We start from the raw sequence: 20,558 nt of genomic DNA, 5'->3' as shown, positions 1-20,558 counted from the left end.
ATGGATCTATATATTCCACAACTCTCGAATAAACATGTTGCTTAATCGTTTGTATTTTGTTGTTAGCTTTGACATATTCAATAAAAATAAGATAGCTAGCTAGTAGTATAACAACCGGTAGAAAGGTGGTGATTGGTGAGTTACTTATCAAATATATTTATTTAGAGTTTACTTGACATACAATGGCTTGAATGATGTGGTTCATAGAATTGAGTCACGCTCTAAGTACTTGCATCGTCGCTTCATCATGAATGAAATATGTCTCCTAACCCTCCATGTTACTTGGATCCATGTGTCTATTGAGTCGGTCACTTGATTACACAATCGACTCTGATATTACTTGTAGTGTATTGGAGGTTATCATATACATACAAATGTTTTCACATTTTCACATTGGTAAAATATTGTCCGTTTTGAGTCTAGCCCTCACAATTTTGCTTTTGGATACCACCCAAAAGATCTCTATATCAATAAAGACAATCATGTGTATATAAATTTAAGGAGGAGCCTTTTTGTGCTTTTTCATTGACATATTTCTCTAAGTAAATTTTATTTTTCTCAATAGTTTGGAACTCAAGCTTTATTTAATTTTGAAATAGTTAATGTAGATGAGGACTCCAACACTATAAGTATTATTTTTGTAAACGATTTCAGGAATCAAATTCAATAACATTTTTGTAGCATAACTCGATATTTGCAATCAGTTTAATAGACACACAACAAATTCAATAGCGTCATACAAATGTTCATGATCTCGTACTAAGCTTGGATTGATAACACAAAATCTGATAGGTCCCAATCCTAAAAATTATTATTTGCAAAGCAAATGGACTTGGAGACTTTATTATACTAACACACTTGAGAGTTGAGACTACTCATCCTGCATGCATTATGAATCATTATTAGGATGTATGGTGAACAAGGTTTGGATAAAAGCGAGAATTAATATTAGTAACGCAGCCAAAAAGGCAATTATAGCCCATGGGGTATTGAAATGAGTGTTGTAAGCTTCAGCCAACCACGTCTTCCATTTATTGATGTAATGCTTTTGAATTTGCTGCTTAACAAAAATATATTTCTTGCTGAAGGCCACAACATCAGTGGGGAAACTGTCACAATACATTTTAGTTGGCAAATCATGACCAATTCATTGAAGAGATTGGCCAAGTCTTCGTCGCTTCCGAGCAAGTTTTCAAATACACCATTTAATCTGAGCACCTTAACATCTTCAGCATTGTCAATCAATGAATCCATGAATGAAATGAATGAGCAACATTCATATTTGCAACGTACATCTGGACACATCTCATACGCTATGAGGTTTCGAAAAAAATAGGGCGCCATATCGGTGTAACTATGTATTGGGAGTCTCAATTCCCCACTAAACAACTTAGATGTGAAATGAATGCCATTCCATATGCATATGCGTCTTCGGCTGAGGAATTTGGTATCACTCAAATCCCTACTCTTTTTAGATCTCGCACGTTCTTATAAGTAGGCCAAATATTTGGATGTATTTAAAAAATTTTGTGTTCATCACCATCATCTTGTTGCTTTAGGATTGTATTTATCCCCATTTCATGGTAGATGTCAATGCTGATCAACTTTTCAGGTGAAAGTATGCTGAGCCATAATAATCGAGTATATGAATTGGTTTAGGATTTTGGACAAAGACAGATATTGTTCTATTTCGTTTGGATTTCATAAAGATTGGAAAATTAAAATTCCAACTTGGGTCCTTCGTTTAGCATCTCAAGTAATCTCCTTGGAAGTTGGTTTTCCAACAAACGTGTATCTCTCCAAAAATACATTAGTTGGTCAAACGTAAGGTTTAGTACTTCTTGACACTGCTCATCAATATTTAATTTCCATGAAATGAAGCAAAAAACATCCATCCACAAACAACATCCAAGCAAGGTAATTGTCATCATACTTCCCTTCCAATAATACATCATCAGCAAACTCCTTCTTCAATTCTTCTATGTTATCTTCTATTCTTTTAAGCAAAACTTGAGCTCCTTCCACAAAATCTTTATTTCCATTGTATTTTGCAGCAAACTTTAATGTCCATAGAAGTTTATAATGCTCTCCTTCCTTTAGAATTTTATTATCATGATGGATGGGACCAAATGATATCATCTTTGATGAACAATACTTAACAAACCTTTGATTACGTCGCAACAAAGCAGGTACCCTTTGGATCTTGGGTGTTGAAATTTGATTCATTTTATCAAATCTTTGTTCTGCTATTTTTAGTTGGTCAAGCCTTTGGTCCAAAATGATGTATAAAAATTGAGACAAGAACATTGGAAGAGTTATACCTGTAGACGTTCCACTTTCCTGTTTGTAATTTCTCTGGGAGTACAACACTATAACCTTGCTCTGTTAGAAGTAAAGATCATATCAAATATGCCTGACAAATAAAATAATTGCAAGAAGGTAATGCAATATTGATAATAAGCCAGGCATATGAAAATACTCGTTAGTCAATAATGGATAGAAGAAAATAATGCTAAGTTGTGAGGAAAGTTGAATATGATCACCTTTGAGAAACATAATGTGTTATCAAATAATGACAAATGACATTCTGAATTAAGTCTTAGTCCTATCATAGCCTCCAAAAAATGTAAAATGAATCTGAATAAAATTCACAGAGCACTAGGCCAATCACATCATCAATTAATACATCATTATAACAGTTAATTAACAATTAAGTACCAAATAACTTGATGCATGAGGTGAAGATTCATCATGCATGATGAGCATGGAATGAGGAACTAAAATTTATGCGCTACACCATTCAACCTTCACCGAGCTTCTCAGTAAACAATTAAAATAAAGAAGCCCCCAGGGCCCCAGTAAATGAAGTGGGAACTAGGAATCAGTATCATCCTGTTTTGATTGATCCCAAGAGTTAGTGACACTATTAATTTTAAAATGCAAAATCTTATCATTATTCCTATTTTATGTAGTAGCAATTGGCGGTGTTTTTGTGTATGACTTATTGGCATCCTGATCTAGGTATCACTGAACTATCTATTCTACCTGTAAGTCAATTTTTCACAAGCAGGTTACTGCTTTAACTGAGCCTAACGTCTCCGTTCCGGTATAAACCTATTTCATCTTTTCAGAGCTTTTAGGCAACAATGCTAATGACATCCTTAATTCCTTATTTTTCCTACTTTTGCTGCATTTGGCATCAATTATAGTGATCAGTTATTTGTTACATTAAAATAAGAAAGTTGAATGCATGGTTTTAAATTGCGGTTGCGGTCGCGGTTGCGGTTGCGGTTGCAGTCGCGGTTGCAGTTACTGCGGTTGCAGGTATTGCGAGTATTGCGATGCGGATTGCGGCTGTTGCGGTGTGAAATTATTAATTATTTGCACTAAATATAAAAAAATGTAATTATTGATATATGTTTTATTTTTAAAGAGTTATACATTTTTATTCCTTTTTTAAAACATCCTATTATTTTAATGAATAATTTTATTTATTTTAAAATTAATTTAAAAGTAAGAGAAACACAATAGTGGTTAGATTAATTCCTACTCAATATTTGTCAGAATATCTCAAAAGCAAATTGTCTCATTGACGCAAATAAAAATCTTAAAAGTACACATTTAGACAAATTTTAAATAGACAAGAAAGAAAAAAAGACATGGTTTGATATAAAATAATATGACTGCCCACAAGTTTCATTGTCATCAATTATCTGAGAAGCAATGCCACCCTTCAGAGATGCATTTCACTACAAGGAAAAAATATGAAATTTTTATTAATAATATTGTAAAACTATAAAAAGCATGAATTTTTTTTCACAAGTGAAAAATTATATATATAATAAATTTATAACTCACATGATACTTATTACCACATAGTAGAGTGACGAGGATGATCATAGCCTGCACTCTCGCTTTGGCTATCCCCTTGTGTGGCTCCTTGTCCAAAAACATAATCAAAAAATCCACCACTTTGTTGTTGATAATAAAGATCATTATAATTCATTGATGGTTGGTGGTATGAGGGAACTTGGTCACTTCCATATTGATTGTATGCATTAAAATAAGGATGTTGATAAACTAATGGTGGATAGTACCCTTGACTACTTTCTGAAGAATCATCAATATTGAATTCACTAAAACTTTGTTCAATATGAGAAGATGAAGAATCTTGACATGACACATTTTGTTTATTTTTTCCTCTTCTAACTCGTGAATTATCTCTTCTATTATCACCTGAAAATGAACGATCAGGAGGAATCATACCTGGCATAGAAGTAGTGAAATCAATTACCAGATTTGTGTCACGCCTATTATATGGAGTCTCTTGATATGGATCATTTTGTCTTTGTTCATCCTCATCATCCTCACCATCATTTTCTTCACCTTCAATATCAACACCATCATCACCACTATTATTACTTGGTGGGCTTAAGTCACCACCATCATTATCACTATCTCCACCTTCCACATCTTCATCATCTGTATCAATTCGAGGCAACCACTCTGAATTTTGAACTCCATCTAAAAGTGGATTTTCTCTTTCTTCTATCCATGCAGATAATGGATCATCTTCTCGAAATATATAATCAAGATTAATTGGATTGAAACTTGATTCAATTTCTTCTTGAATTTTTCTCATTTGATGCCTCATTTTCAATTTCATGTTGTAATGTGTAAAGACAAGTTTTTGCAACTTTTTTGTACTTAAGCCTATTCCTTGTCTTTGTATGAATATAGCTAAACGTACTCCAGTTTCTTTCACAATTTGTGGCTGAAGTTTTTTGACTTAAAACTTTAATAGCCACACGTTGAAGTTCAGGAGAGCATGAACCAAACATCAACCACCATTCAGCTTTTTAAGAGATCAAGCAAAAAAAAGTTATTATTTATAAAAAAATACATTTATTTATTGAGAAAGGAAGAAACTATATTTACCTGGATTCATTCTAGACCAAGCTCTTTGAGCTTGAGGTGTAGCAAATGTTTCACCCATGTCTTTAAACAATACCAACTATATAACATTATATTGTATAAGATATCAATACATAGTTATATAACAATAATTTTAAAAAACAAAATATAATTATTTATTACTAACCGAGTTTAAAGCTTTAATTTGATCATCCATGTTTCTCTCCAATTTCATGATGACCTTTTTGGTCCCTTCAAATGTCTCTCGATACACATCAGATCCATGTTCAACTCCATATTGAAATTGTGGATTAAGAAAATACCCTAAAAAATAAATAGTTAATCAATATGTATCTATAATTGTATGTATTAATGTATTGCTTTATATAATAAACGTAAAATTACAATGACATACCAGCAGAATGAATATCAGAATGCATGAATTTCCAACGCTTGTCAATTATTTCTTGGTATTGAGAATAATAACGAGAACTTTTTTGAATTGATTGTTTAGCTCGATCAATTGCCTCATATATAAAACCCATTGTTGGTTTCTCATCACCATCAACTAGCCTCAAAACTTTTACTAAAGGCTCAAATACCTTCAATATATCATTAACCTTGCTCCAAAAATCATTGCCAATAACAATTTGTCTTGCTTCAAATGCCAATCCATTTTTGTCTCTTCCAAATTTAGATCGTCTAAATTCTTCTGAGTTGAACATGTTCCTCAAGCCTTGCTTTTGTTGCACAATTGCTTGAAGTTGTAAGAATTGTGTTGCAAATCGGGTAACACCAGGACGAACAATTTCTCTACCTCCAGTGTATTTTTTCATGAGATTTACAATCCATGTGTGATTGTAGATAAAAGTTGTTACAACTTTTGCATCACTTAATAACTTTTGCACATTCTTTTTTTTTTCCTATATCCTCCAAACAAAGATCCAAACAATGTGCTGCACATGCAGTCCAATATAAATGTTGTCTCTTTTCCATCAACTTTTGACCAGCTGCTTTAAGTGCTTTTTCATTATCTGTAATAACTTGAATTACAAATTCTTCTCCCACTTCGTCCACAACCTTATCCAATAACTGAAAGTAGTAATCAGTATTTCTACTGTCAACATTAGAAGCATCAATAGATTTCAAGAAAATTGTTCCCTTGCTACAATACACTAGAAAATTCATAATATGTGTATGATTTACACTATCTGTCCAACCATCACACATTATTGTTACTCCTTTTTCCTTCCATGTAGTTTTCAACTTGCTTATCCATTCTTGCATGCTTTTATATTCAGCTTCTAAATACACATCAGAAACTTCATAAGGTGTAGGGCATTTAACTGATGGACCTACCTCAGCTGCTGCAATAATCAAATTATGCAACCATGGAGAATTTGATAAATTCATAGGTAAGCGTTCATAAATTATAAACTTGCTTACCGCTTCTCCGAGCTTTTTCTTTAATGTTTTCATAAGACCCCCACCTATTTTTGGTTGTTTCATACTTTTACTTCTCACAAGATCCACATTTGTAGATCATAAAGCAAAAGTAGCATCTTCTTTTCTTGAAGTTTGACTAACACTCATGCGAGAGCTTCCACCTGATTCATAGATGTTATTAGATCCCTCTGTTTGTTGTCTGAATCGTTGTCTATCTTCCCACTCACGTTGTGATCTAATGCTTTGTTGCGAAGCTATCATCATCTCCTCGTCACTATCTTCTTCATCATCTTCTCTTAATCGAGATTCAAATTCTTCTTTTCTTTTTCTAAAGTCAATTTTCTTTTCTTTTTTATCTTTGAGAAGTTTCATCATATTCTCCCTAACAAATGACGTGACTCTTGGACAACCTGCTACTTGACCTTTATCATGTGTTATGTGTTGCTTCAATCTTGTAATGCCACCCCTTATTATCTTTTGACAAAGTTTACATTGGACATTGTTGCGATTTCCTGCTATAGGTACTCCAAAATGCCATCCAATATCGTCGCTTGGAGCACCTTCGAGTCTTCCTATAGGAAATTCTTCATTTGATGTCATTGTGTATATATATCTGTATAAAATTTTGAAAATATAATATCAATCAATAATTAAGTTATATTTCGAACTTCATAACAATGACTAATAAATTAACATAATAATAAAAATAAATATAAACAACCAAATAGTGATATACATATAATTAGGCTAAACATATTATTATATATAAAAATATTGCAAAATATTGCTAAACTAAACTAAACTAGAAGAAAACTAAACTAAACTATAATAAATAGTTCACTAAACTAAATTGAACTAAAATAAATATTGACTAAACTAAACTAAACTATTATCTAGATTAGTGTACTATAGTTCTAGGAGTTTGAACTAAACTATATCAATTAAATTAAATTATTATTAATTATAAATTAAACTATTATTAATTATAACATTTTTCTATTCACGTAAGATTGTTTTCATTTTTTGTTAATTATAGGTGTGCAGAAATAAAAATAAATTTAAAAATATAAATTATCAATAATTAAAAACAACTTTATATCACAATATAAATTATTTATTATAAATTTAAAAATATAATTTATATAGTAAAAGTATTTATTTATGACAAATTAATTTCAATTTCAATAATTTATATAGGCAAAAATATTTATTTATTATAAGTCATATATATATATATATAATTATCTTCTACAAAAATATTTTTAAGGACTACTATTTAATTAAATTATTTTTAGTTATTTTTCTTTTAGAATAGTGTTTCTTGATATTTTTTCATATAGCTTATAATTCATCATTATTGTTTTCATTTCTAAATTAAATTTCAATTTTTTTAAAAGAATTAATCAATAGTTAAACAAAACTTTCATAAAATAAATTATTTAACACAGAAGATATAAAACGTAATTTACATAAAATAAATAGTACCAAGGCCCACGTTCAAACCACTTAATTTTTTTTTTCATGCACCAGTTAGTCTCCTAATCTCACTAAAGGCCCATGTACACTCATTAATTAAAAAATTTTATTAAAATAAATTTCTCATTAGGCCACGTACAGCCCACGTACCCAAACCACCTAACTTTTTTTCATGTACCAGTGACTCTCCCAAACTCAGTAGAAGGCCCGCGTCCACTAAGTAAAAAATTAATTAAAATCAATTTCTAGGTTTTCATTCCTATCCTATTTCATAAGGGTTGCTGCCTTGTTGGTTCCATGCGCCGTTCTTCCCCCAAAGTCCCAAACTACTCCAGAATCCATATTCACCGCAACATTCAAGCATTTCAAGCCAAAATCAAAGAGAAACAGGGAAGAGGCAGAAAACTTACGATTAACAAAAGCTTCCTCTTCTTGGTAGAGATACAAGGGAGTTCCGAGTTCCGAATGCAAGTGTAAGTTAAGTTCCGAGTTCCGAGTTCCTCTTCTATGCTTTGTTTTTCATCTTTTATGTCAAAGTTTGAACTTTGAACCATTATTGATCTGAATATATTCTCTGAATCCTTGTTCTCTTCTCTGAAAAAGCTTCCCGAAAGTTAGCTTTTTTTTAAAAAAAAAGTTACTTTTTTAAAAACGATTCCTTGTTCTTGTCGTTTGCGGATTCAAAACGGAGGTGTTGCGGACGCAACACCGTTACGCTACGGAAAAATCTGTGATTTACGGTCTCACCGCAATTGCGGTCTGATGCCGTTGCGGATAGGGCTGCAACCGCAATATTGCGGCCGCAATGCGTGATGCGGTCCGCAATTTAGAACCCTGGTTGAATGTGTGGTAGGAACATTTTAACACCCAATCATTTGCATTTATTTTCTTAACATAACCCGTGCGTTCAACAGGGTTATTTTAACCATCTAATTGAGAATCCGACACTAAACCAATTCAGCTATCTTTGAACGCTAAATTTGCAGAAAACTGGTGTAAATCAAATCCTAGCTAGCTCTTAACAAACAAAAATGTGGTTTAAAATAAGGTATGCAATCAATAAACGAGACACATATCCAACCAACATCTTACCTCCAGCCAACATCTGCTTTTACATTTTTCAGATTACAAGCATTGTCTTCTATCTCATTGAGTTGGTACTTCAAATCTACATTCAAAAGCACACAAAAAATGAAGCGTTGTGCGGTGAGAAAAATTAGGAAAAGGAGAGAAAACAAAAACCCTAACAAATGTTATGCGGAACGAGAAAATGAGAGAAATGTTGTGGATGTGGCACAGTGGAGGTGATGAGGAAAAGCTCAGAGAAGTGTTACAGTGAGTGGCGTGCGGAGGTTACATTTACGGAGGTGCGGAGGTTACGGAGGTGACTTACTTAAGAAGTGTTGTGCGGCGGTGATGAAGAAAAATAGTATTGCGGAGGTGAATGCAATCAGTACAGTGAAGGAAGACGGAAATGTGTTTACGTTGAGTCAAAAATATTTTCAATTTTTAAATTAATAAAAATAATCATAAATAAAAAAATTGGCAGGAAATACTACTCAAAAAAAATAAATTACTTGCAAATTTATATTTAAAATAAAATTTGTAGGAAAATAAAAAAAATCCTGCAAATTTTTTTAAAAATTTTTATTTGCAACAAAAAATTTATATAATTAATATTTTTGTAGTAAAATTTGCAAAAATTTTCTGCAAATTTAAAACCATAAAAATATTTGTAATAATTTATTAGAGATTTATATTTACAAGAATTTTTACAATAATTTTCTATAAATATTTTTTCGCATGAAAATTCTTGGGTAAATAACATATTTATAGTAGTGGTACCAGGACAAAGGTAAATATTCAACTTGCAAGTAACAATTACAGTACATGGGCAAATATATAAATATAGTCCTGTAATTAATGCGTTTTCCTTTTGTTGCTGTATAAATAGTTATTTTAATTCCACATGTGAAAACATTGAGTTGTAACTTGTAATTATAGCTTTATTTAGGTTTCACTGGATGATATAATTTGATTTTGATGTTTTCTTTATAACCTTAAGCCTTATAATGAAATTCATTTAACTAATCATAGGTATAGCATCATTAATTAAATTAGGTTTTGTTTTCTGGTTTGGAGAGTCATTGGTTGTTGTCCTTTCACTGTCAATAATAACTTTATCTTTATTCTGTTATGGCAAGATTCTACACATTTACTCGGCTCAAAAGTCGTTTGCTATAATCAGCTGTCAAGTCAATTTTTTTTTTATTTATAAAAATTATACAATATAATTTTTATGTTATTTTTAAAAATAAATTAAAATTATCATCTTTTATATATATTTTTGTTATTTAAATATAACATGATACGATTATAATAGTTTGTTATCTTTATTATTAATTTTTTATGCATTATACTTAAAAAGGGTAAAATATATATTTGATTTTTTAAAAAATTTTCAAAATTTTATTCTAATTTTTAATTTATTTTTATCCTTTTAATTTGGAGATACATTACTTTTAATCCTTAAAGTTATTTGTATAATATTTTATAAAAGTTGATAATATAAAAATAAATTAAATAAAAATATAATATATCTTATTATTGTTATTTCTTTAATATAATAAAACATGTTATTTTTTATTAAAGGTTTAATATATTAAATGTATAATGTAATAAAAATATAGTATATCTGTAACCATGTTTTAGTTGACCAAATTTACATAGTCGTTGTTTATTGTCTTAAACCTATCGTCTGAAATTTACAGAGTCCACTTTTTCCAATGCATATAGTATCTACAGATGACGAGAACAAAATTATATGGATCCAATCAACAATTCATCATAAAGGACATGTAAACGCATTATTTTTCTGAAAAATTACAGCTCACTCCAAACTAAAATGTTATTATTTGCGGGTCACACATGGAGCTTACTATACTATACATACATAATAAACACACACGGGTATGAGACAATTCTTGCTCCTGCATTTTCAATCATTTATTATTTGCAGGGCACATGAAAAGCTTATTATACCAACAAATACATGAGATGCATATCATGAATCATTTGGGATCTATGGTGAAAAAGGTTTGGATAAAAGTAAGAATTACAATTAGTAATGCAGCAAAAAAGGCAATTATAGTCCAGGGGGTACTGAAATGAGTATTGTAAGCTTCAGCCAACCATGTCTTCCACTTAGTTCTGTAATGCTTTTCAATTTGCTGCTTAACAGCAACATATTTCTTGCTGAAGGCCACAACATTATTGTGGCACCAGTCAGAATACATTTTAGTTGGCAGATCATCACCCAATTCATTGAAGAGATTGGCCAAGTCTTCGTCGCTTCCGAGTAAGTTTGAAAATACACCACTTAATCTCAGCTCCTTCGCATCTTCAGCATTGTCAATCAATGAATCCATGAATGAAATGAACGAGCAAAATTCATAGTTGCTACGAGCATCTGGACACATCTCATACGCTATGAGGTTTGGAAAAAAAGAGAGCGTGTTATCATTGAAATGAAATATTGGAAGTCTCAATTCCCCACTAATCCACTTAGATTTGAAATGAATGTCATTCCATGCAAATGAATTTTCTGCGGACGAATTTGGTGTCATCCGAATCCCTGCTCTTTTTAGATCTCGTATGTTCTTATAAGTAAACCAATTGTCAGCATTTGGGTCTATTTGAAAATTGTTGTCTTCATCACCATCATCTTGCTGGTTTAGGAATAATGAGCGACTATAATCGAGTATATGAATTGGTTTAGGATTTTGGACAATGACATCTATTGTGCCACAACGTTTGGATTCACCGAAGTCAGAATGATTGGAAAATAAAATTTCCAACTCGGGACCTTTGTGACACCCTTACTACCCCAACATATATATTGTAATAATAAAAACTTATAAATAAATTTTTCAATTTCGGTAAAAGGGTTCACATGAGAATCTTAAAAAATTATCCTTCAATAACCATCAATAACCACAATAACAAAAAATGAAACGCAAGAGTTTTCAAATTATTTTCAAAATAACATTTACAATAAAAACCTATGTTCTAAAAATCCTTTTTGCCCCGATGTCACAATATCAGAGCATCCCGATAATTCAACCGTTGGCATTCTAGATACTACTCGTAGCCAGATCTTCCTCACCTAAAATATCCACAAATCGCACGGTGAGAAAAGAAAACATCTATATATATAGCACATAAAAAAACACAATATATTATTTAATATTTGTAAATATTTCAACATATCGTATTTCAATCAATCATGCATTGTCATCACGTCATAATTCTCAATCAAACCAATCATCACAAATCTTGCACTTCACACTATGCCAAGGTCACGCTACCCATTTAACAATCCTGGGCCGTGCTCACCCCTGATATAACACTGTGCCAAGGTCACGTTATCCCTATCTTAGGGCCGTGCTCACCCCTGATATAACACTGTGCCAAGGTCACGTTATCCCTAATCTAGGGCCGTGCTCACCCCTGACATGTTAACCAAGGTCACGATACTCATGTAACAATCTCGGGCCGTGCTCACCCCTGGTCATAGGTGTGAAGAACCACAACCACATCTCATTCACATTCCACACAACATCTCATAATTTAATTTCATACATATATCAAATATGTCCAAAATAATGGGTTTCACACGTATCAAGTAATTCACATTTAAATCATTAATTTTTATCAAATAATATAACAATGATATTCATAAATTAATATAATAAACAACGGAATTACCAATTTAATATAATTTCAACATAAACAGTAAAACCCCTAATTGTTCCAAAACCTAGCTCACAGACACTTTTCTACAATTTTGTTCTCTCTCCCAGATCATCATTCTTACGATTTAAATATATATTTCTAATCCTCGACACATACGGAATCTAATGGTATAATTAATTCCTCAAACAGAAATAATCTAATTTTTCCAAAACCTAACCTACAGACACTTTTCTATAATTTTGTTCTCCCTCCTAGAGCATCATTTTTACTAACAAATTATATATTTATTGTCCTAAATATATACAGAATCAAATAATGCCAATAATTCTTCAAACAGAAATATTTCTAAAATTACTCATAATTCTAAGGGGTTCTTCCTCTACCCAATTCCCTCATCTAACTCTATATATAAATAATTCCCTTTTTCTCCCGTACCTGGATATGAAGAAGCTGAATTTACACTAGATCTAGTTGGTCCCCCTCGTTGGGTTCCCCTCGGTCTGAAGCAGAAAGGAGAGAAAAGAAGAGAGAGAGCAGAAGAAAAGAAATCAGAAATGAGAGGTGTGCTTTTTGGGAGTGGCAAACAGCTATATTTATAGGCTTTTTACGCCGGAACGGCCCGTTCCAAATCCGGAACGGGCCGTTCCAGACCCTTAAAACGTGGCTAAAAAATACATCCAGAACGGCCCGTTCCAAAATCAGAACGGCCCGTTCTGGTGTGCATTAATTACCCCCAACGGCCATAATTTTGGGAATGCCCCGTTCCAGGCCCGTTCTCATTTAGGGTTAAAGGCATATTTAATAGTCCGGAACGGCCCGTTCCACCTTGAGAACGGCCCGTTCTGGGCTATTAACTCACACACAACTTGGTAGTTTGGAACGGCCCGTTCCGAGCTACTAAATTATATACCTTTTGGTAGTTTGGAACGACCCGTTCCAATTCCGGAACAGCCCGTTCCAAGCTACTAAATCACCCCTATCATCTTTATAAAATTACCAAAATACCCTCAATTAAAATAAATAAATAAAAGTGGAATAAAAACTGAGGTGTTACAATTCTCCCCTCCTTTAAGAAATTTCGTCCTCGAAATTACCTGAAGCAAATAAAAATGGATATGAAGCTTTCATCTTCTCCTCTAACTCCCAAGTAGCACTTTCAGGTGCAGCTCCTCCCCAAATAACTTTCACCAAAGGAATTTCCTTACCCCTAAGTTGCTTCACCATTCGATCCTCGACTCTCACCGGGGCAGCTTCCACAGTTAGGTTCTCCTTAACCTCAAGATGATCCGACTCAATCATATGCGAAGGGTCATGGATGTATTTCCGAAGTTGGGAAATGTGGAAGACATCATGGAGATTTGATAGATTAGGAGGCAAAGCAATTTGGTAGGCAACACTACCGACTCTTTTTAGAATTTGGAAAGGACCAATAAATCGAGGAGTAAGTTTTCTGGATTTCAATGCCCTACCAACCCCAGTCCACGGAGTGACTTTCAAAAACACATGGTCACCTTCTTGAAATTCTAAGTCCTTCCTTCTCTTGTCAGCATAACTTTTCTGTCTACTCTGAGCTGTCCTCATCCTCTCTTGTATCAATCTAACCTTATCAGTGGTTTGTTGCACAATCTCAGGTCCTAAGATAATATTATCACCAGGCTCGCACCAACACAAAGGGGTCCTACACCTCCTACCATACAAGGCTTCATAAGGTGCCATACCTATACTAGAGTGGTAACTATTAATATAGGTAAACTCTATCAAAGGTAAAAGACTATCCCAACTACCCCCTTGGTCCAACACACAGGCTCTAAGCAAATCTTCTAAAGATTGAATAGTCCTCTCAGTCTGACCATCAGTTTGAGGGTGGTAAGCTGAACTAAGTCTAAGTTGGGTCCCCAAAGCTCGTTGTAGGCTCTCCCAAAACCTAGAGGTGAATCTAGGGTCTCTATCTGAAACTATGCTAGATGGTATCCCATGCAATCTCACAATCTCATCAATATACAGTCCAGCCAATCTCTCTAGAGAATACCTAATGTTAATAGGTAAGAAATGAGCACTCTTAGTCAACCTATCAACTATAACCCAAATAGAATCATGCCCTCTCCTAGTCCTAGGCAAAGCAACTACAAAATCCATAGAAATGCTATCCCACTTCCACTCGGGTATACTCAAAGGCTGAAGTAGTCCTGAAGGTTTTTGATGTTCTATTTTAGCCTTCTGACACACTAAACAGGCACTCACAAATTCAGCTATATCTTTCTTCATCCTAGGCCACCAAAATATCTTCCTAAGGTCTTGATACATCTTAGTTGCTCCTGGGTGAAAACTAAGCTTGCTCCTATGACCTTCCTCTAGGATCAAACGTCTAAGTATAGGGTCACTAGGCACGCACACTCGGTCTTTAAATCTTAACACTCCATCTACATCCAAGGTAAATTCTCCTCTAACACCTTGTCCTATAGCATCACGTCTAGCCACTAGAAATGAATCCATTAACTGTGCTTCTCCAATTTCCCTCAACAACTCACTAGTCACCCGAGTCATACCTAGTCTCACACTTCTAGGGGTCACCTCATAAGTCAAACTCAAGTCTCTAAATTGAGCCAAAAGGTCCATCTCCCTAATCATAAGAGAAGACAAATGCAAAGATTTCCTACTCAATGCATCAGCCACCACATTAGCTTTACCCGGATGATAACTAAGATCAAAATCATAGTCCTTAAGGAACTCTAACCATCTCCTTTGTCTCATATTTAATTTCTTTTGGTCAAATAAATACCTAAGACTCTTATGATCACTGAATACCTCAAATTTTGAACCATACAAATAATGTCTCCAAATCTTAAGTGTGAATACCACAGCTGCTAATTCAAGATCATGGGTGGGGTAATTCTTCTCATGTATTTTCAATTGCCTAGATGCATAAGATACGACCTTTCCTTCTTGCATTAACACTCCACCCAAACCCATCTTAGAAGCGTCACAATAAACCACAAAAGTCTTACTAAGGTCAGGCAACACTAAAACATGTGCACTAGTCAACTTCTCCTTAAGGGTTCGGAAACTATTCTCACATTTACTATCCCATACAAACACAACTCCTTTCCTAGTTAAACTTGTCAAGGGTAATGCTAACTTAGAGAATCCCTTTATGAATCTTCTATAATATCCAGCCAATCCAAGAAAACTCCTAATCTCACTAACTGACTTAGGTGTCTCCCATTTAAGCACCGCCTCAACTTTAGATGGATCTACTGCTATACCTCCACTTGAAATCACATGTCCTAAGAAACTCATCTCCTCTAGCCAAAAGTCACACTTAGACAACTTGGCATAAAGTTGTCTCTCCCTGAGAGTTTGAAGTACTACCTTTAAGTGTTCCTTATGCTCCTCTTTAGTCTTGGAATAAACTAGTATGTCATCTATGAAGACAACTACAAATTTATCCAAATACGGATGAAAAATTCGGTTCATGTAATCCATAAAAATTGCAGGAGCATTTGTCACACCAAAAGGCATTACTAGATACTCATAGTGTCCATAACGAGTCCTAAATGCTGTCTTAGGTACATCCTCATCCTTAACTCTAATCTGATGGTACCCCGATCTAAGATCAATTTTACTAAATACACAAGCACCCACCAACTGGTCCATAAGATCATCTATCCTAGGCAATGGATATTTATTCTTAATGGTCACCTTGTTCAACTGGCGATAATCTACACACAATCTCATACTACCATCCTTCTTCTTAACTAATAGTACGGGTGCTCCCCAAGGTGATACACTAGGCCTCACAAACCCCTTATCCAACAAGTCTTATATTTGTTTCTTAAGCTCCACTAACTCTACGGGTGACATCCTATAAGGTGTAATAGAAATAGGTCCTGTACCTGGTACTAAGTCTATGGAAAATTCTACTTCTCTTCTAGGTGGTAAGCTATTCATATCATCAGAGAAGACATCCGAAAAGTCACACACAACAGATAGTTCATTCACCAAAAATTACTCTCAGAATTCAAAGAAGCTAACAACATGTACACTTGGGCATCCTCTTCTAAAGATACCTTAACTTGGTTGGCAGTCAAATAATCCTTACTCACTTTTTCAACAGGCTCACCAAAGACAATAGATTTATCAGCACAATTCAAAAGGACATGATTGGAAGATAACCAGTCCATACCCAGAATAACATCTAGCTGGCTTAGAGGCAAACAAATTAAGTCAACCATGAAATCTCTACCCTCAATAATCAAAGGACATTTTAAACAGACCTCAGAAGTAGACACTGAACCACTAGTTGGTGTCTCTACTATTAACTCAAAAGACAAGGAAGAAATAGGAAATTTTAATTTGGACACACACGCATGTGATATAAAAGAGTGAGTCGCACCAGAGTCATATAAAACAATTAGAGGAGTTCCATTAATGAAACAAATACCCTGGATTAAGTCTTTGGATTGCGAGGCTTCAGCACCACTCAAGGCAAACACCCTTCCTGTCGCTCGAGGTTTGCTAGCACTCCCTCCAACCTCTGTTGTCTTGTTCTTGGGACAATCACGAGCTCTGTGTCCCTTCTCTTGACATTTGAAGCACGTTATTTCTCTAGGTAACGGACATTCATATGCCCTATGACCTGGCTTCCCACAATTGTAGCAATTGTAGTGTGAAATAGAACCCACACTCCCTCCTCTAGAAGTTTGGCTAGCCGTGGGAACTTGGCTTCTTTGTTGCACAAAACCTTGATTATTCACCTTAGAACTCGAATTCCTGGCAAACTTGGTGTAAGGTTTACCCTTACTAGATGAACCAAACTTATTATTCCTCATGGGTCCTCCACTCTTATAATGAGTTACCCTAGCACGGTTGTCCTCATCATATACTCGGCACTTGTTTACCAATTCATGATAGTGAGTGATCCCTTGATAATTGAAAACTTGTTTAATCTCAGGGCGAAGACCACTCACAAACTTCACACATTTTTCCTCCTCATTGCCCACACCATCATACATAGGGCAGAATCTAACCAAGTCTTCAAACTTAGTCACATAATCAGCCACATAATCTTCTCCTTGCTTCAATTCAAGGAATTCCACCTGTTTCTTATGTCTTACATCTCGGGGAAAGTATTTCTCCAAGAATAGCTGCTTGAAATTCTCCCAGTTCACATGGGTACCTGCAGCTATCATTCTTTGCAGAGCACCTTGCCACCAGATGCCAGCCTCTCCAGAAAGCATGAAGGTAGCCAAAGTCACCTTCTGTATCAAAGGACATCCCATAGCTTGGAATATCTTTTCCACTTCAAAAATCCAGTCAGCAGCTCCATCAGGATTATAACCCCCACGGAAGCTTGGCGATATCAGAGCATCCCGATAATTCAACCGTTGGCATTCTAGATACCACTCGTAGCCAGATCTTCCTCACCTAAAATATCCACAAATCGCACGGTGAGAAAAGAAAACATCTATATATATAGCACATAAGAAAACACAATATATTATTTAATATTCGTAAATATTTCAACATATCGTATTTCAATCAATCATGCATTGTCATCACGTCATAATTCTCAATCAAACCAATCATCACAAATCTTGCACTTCACACTATGCCAAGGTCACGCTACCCATTTAACAATCCCGGGCCGTGCTCACCCCTGATATAACACTGTGCCAAGGTCACGTTATCCCTATCTTAGGGCCGTGCTCACCCCTGACATGTTAACCAAGGTCACGATACCCACGTAACAATCCAGAGCCGTGCTCACCCCTGATATAATACTATGCCAAGGTCACGTTACCCCTAATCTAGGGCTGTGCTCACCCCTGACATGTTAACCAAGGTCACGATACTCATGTAACAATCTTGGGCCCTGCTCACCCCTGGTCATAGGTGTGAAGAACCACAACCACATCTCATTCACATTCCACACAACATCTCATAATTTAATTTCATACATATATCAGATATGTCCAAAATAATGGGTTTCACACGTATCAAGTAATTCACATTTAAATCATCAATTTTTATCAAATAATATAACAATGATATTCATAAATTAATATAATAAACAACGGAATTACCAATTTAATATAATTTCAACATAAACAGTAAAACCCCTAATTGTTCCAAAACCTAGCTCACAGGCACTTTTCTACAATTTTGTTCTCTCTCCCAGATCATCATTCTTACGATTTAAATATATATTTCTAATCCTCGACACATACAGAATATAATGGTATAATTAATTCCTCAAACAGAAATAATCCAATTTTTCCAAAACCTAACCTACAAGCACTTTTCTATAATTTTGTTCTCCCTTCTAGAGCATCATTTTTACTAACAAATTATATATTTATTGTCCTAAATATATACAGAATCAAATAATGCCAATAATTCTTCAAACAGAAATATTTCTAAAATTACTCATAATTCTAAGGGGTTCTTCCTCTACCCAATTCCCTCATGTAACTCTATATATAAATAATTCTCTTTTTCCCCCGTACCTGGATATGAAGAAGCTGAATCTACACTAGATCTGGTTGGTCCCCCTCGTTGGGTTCCCCTCGGTCTGAAGCAAAAAGGAGAGAAAAGAAGAGAGAGAGCAGAAGAAAAGAAATAAAAAATGAGAGGTGTGCTTTTTGGGAGTGGCAAACAGCTCTATTTATAGGCTTTTTACGCCGGAACGGCCCGTTCCAAAACCAGAACGGCCCGTTCTGGTGTGCATTAATTAGCCCCAACGGCTATAATTTTGGGAACGCCCCGTTCCAGGCCCGTTCTCATTTAGGGTTAAAGGCATATTTAATAGTCTGGAACGGCCCGTTCCACCTTGAGAACGGCCCGTTCTGGGCTATTAACTCACACACAACTTGGTAGTTTGGAACGGCCTGTTCCAATTCCGGAACGGCCCGTTCCGAGCTACTAAATTATATACCTTTTGGTAGTTTGGAACGGCCCGTTCCAATTCCGGAACAGCCCGTTCCAAGCTACTAAATCACCCCTATCATCTTTATAAAATTACCAAAATACCCTCAATTAAAATAAATAAATAAAAGTGGAATAAAAACTGAGGTGTTACAACCTTCCTTTTTGCTTAGCATCTCAAGTAATCTCCTTGGAAGTTGGTTTTCCAACAATGATGTATCTCTCCAAATTTCCAATAATTGGTGAAGCTTAAGGTTTAGGGCTTCTGGACGTTGATCATCAATATTTTCCATGAAATGAAGCAAAGAACATCCATCCACAAACAACATCCAAGCAAGGTCTTTTACGTCCAATATTACGTCATCAGCAAACTCTTTCTTTAATTCTTCCATGTTATCTTCTATTCTTTTAAGCAAAACGTGTGTCACTTCATCAGAATCTTGATTTTCATTGTATTTTGCAACAAACTTTGATGTCCACAGAAGTTTATAATGCTCTCCTTCCTTTAGAATTTCACTACCATGATGGATGGGACCAAATGATATCATCCTTGACGTACAATACTTCACAAACCTTTCATTACGTCGCAACAAAGCAGGTACCCTTTGGATCTTGTGAGTTGAAATTATGTTCTTATCAAATCTTTGTTCAGCCGTTTTTAGTTGGACAAGCTTCTCATCTAATTTCGTGCTCATTATTGAAGAGTTGGCTGGTCTCCAAAATTTTTGCTAAGATTCCTTGTGGTTTTTCCGGAACTATCTAATACAAATACAAATGTTATAAATAAGGCACAACATAAAAATCAAACAAAAGGGAAAACACTCACCATTAGTCTTACCTTCTCTTTTTCCTTTCTTTATTCCCAATTTTTATTTTATATATGAATCACTAAGAATAAATTTTACTATTGATTGTTTTTTTACTACGGTCACTATGTAATTTTATTGTCTTGATAAATTTTCTTTCAAAATTAATTCATGAATTTCTCAAATTTTACAATCCTCACTTCAAATTATTTTAATCCCAAAATCTTTATATCATTT

The 20,558-nt window shown here is 34.4% G+C and overlaps 2 protein-coding genes across 2 annotated transcripts; both read right to left on the bottom strand.

Annotated features, from left to right (window-relative positions):
• Positions 1–3,542: 3,542 nt before the first annotated feature.
• On the bottom strand, positions 3,543–4,686 carry LOC145949651 (uncharacterized). The gene is made up of 2 exons (XM_083060253.1): positions 3,859–4,686; positions 3,543–3,749 (listed from the first exon to the last, which is right to left on the bottom strand). The coding sequence occupies exon 1, from the start codon at positions 4,664–4,666 to the stop codon at positions 3,869–3,871; it is 798 nt and encodes a 265-aa protein (XP_082916379.1). The 5' UTR covers positions 4,667–4,686; the 3' UTR covers positions 3,543–3,749; positions 3,859–3,868.
• Positions 4,687–8,100: 3,414 nt separating this feature from the next.
• On the bottom strand, positions 8,101–20,210 carry LOC145950104 (uncharacterized). Its single transcript, XM_083061034.1, has 5 exons — positions 19,673–20,210; positions 17,085–17,332; positions 11,000–11,564; positions 8,929–9,004; positions 8,101–8,341 (listed from the first exon to the last, which is right to left on the bottom strand). Exons 1-5 carry the CDS (start codon positions 20,208–20,210, stop codon positions 8,101–8,103), a joined length of 1,668 nt encoding a protein of 555 aa, XP_082917160.1.
• Positions 20,211–20,558: the final 348 nt, after the last annotated feature.

Source organism: Cajanus cajan, chromosome 7 (genome assembly GCF_000230855.2).
Source record: "Cajanus cajan strain Asha chromosome 7, NIPB_CcT2T_4, whole genome shotgun sequence".
Classification (NCBI taxonomy): Eukaryota; Viridiplantae; Streptophyta; class Magnoliopsida; order Fabales; family Fabaceae; genus Cajanus; species Cajanus cajan.
This window is presented reverse-complemented; position numbering and strand designations above follow the sequence as displayed.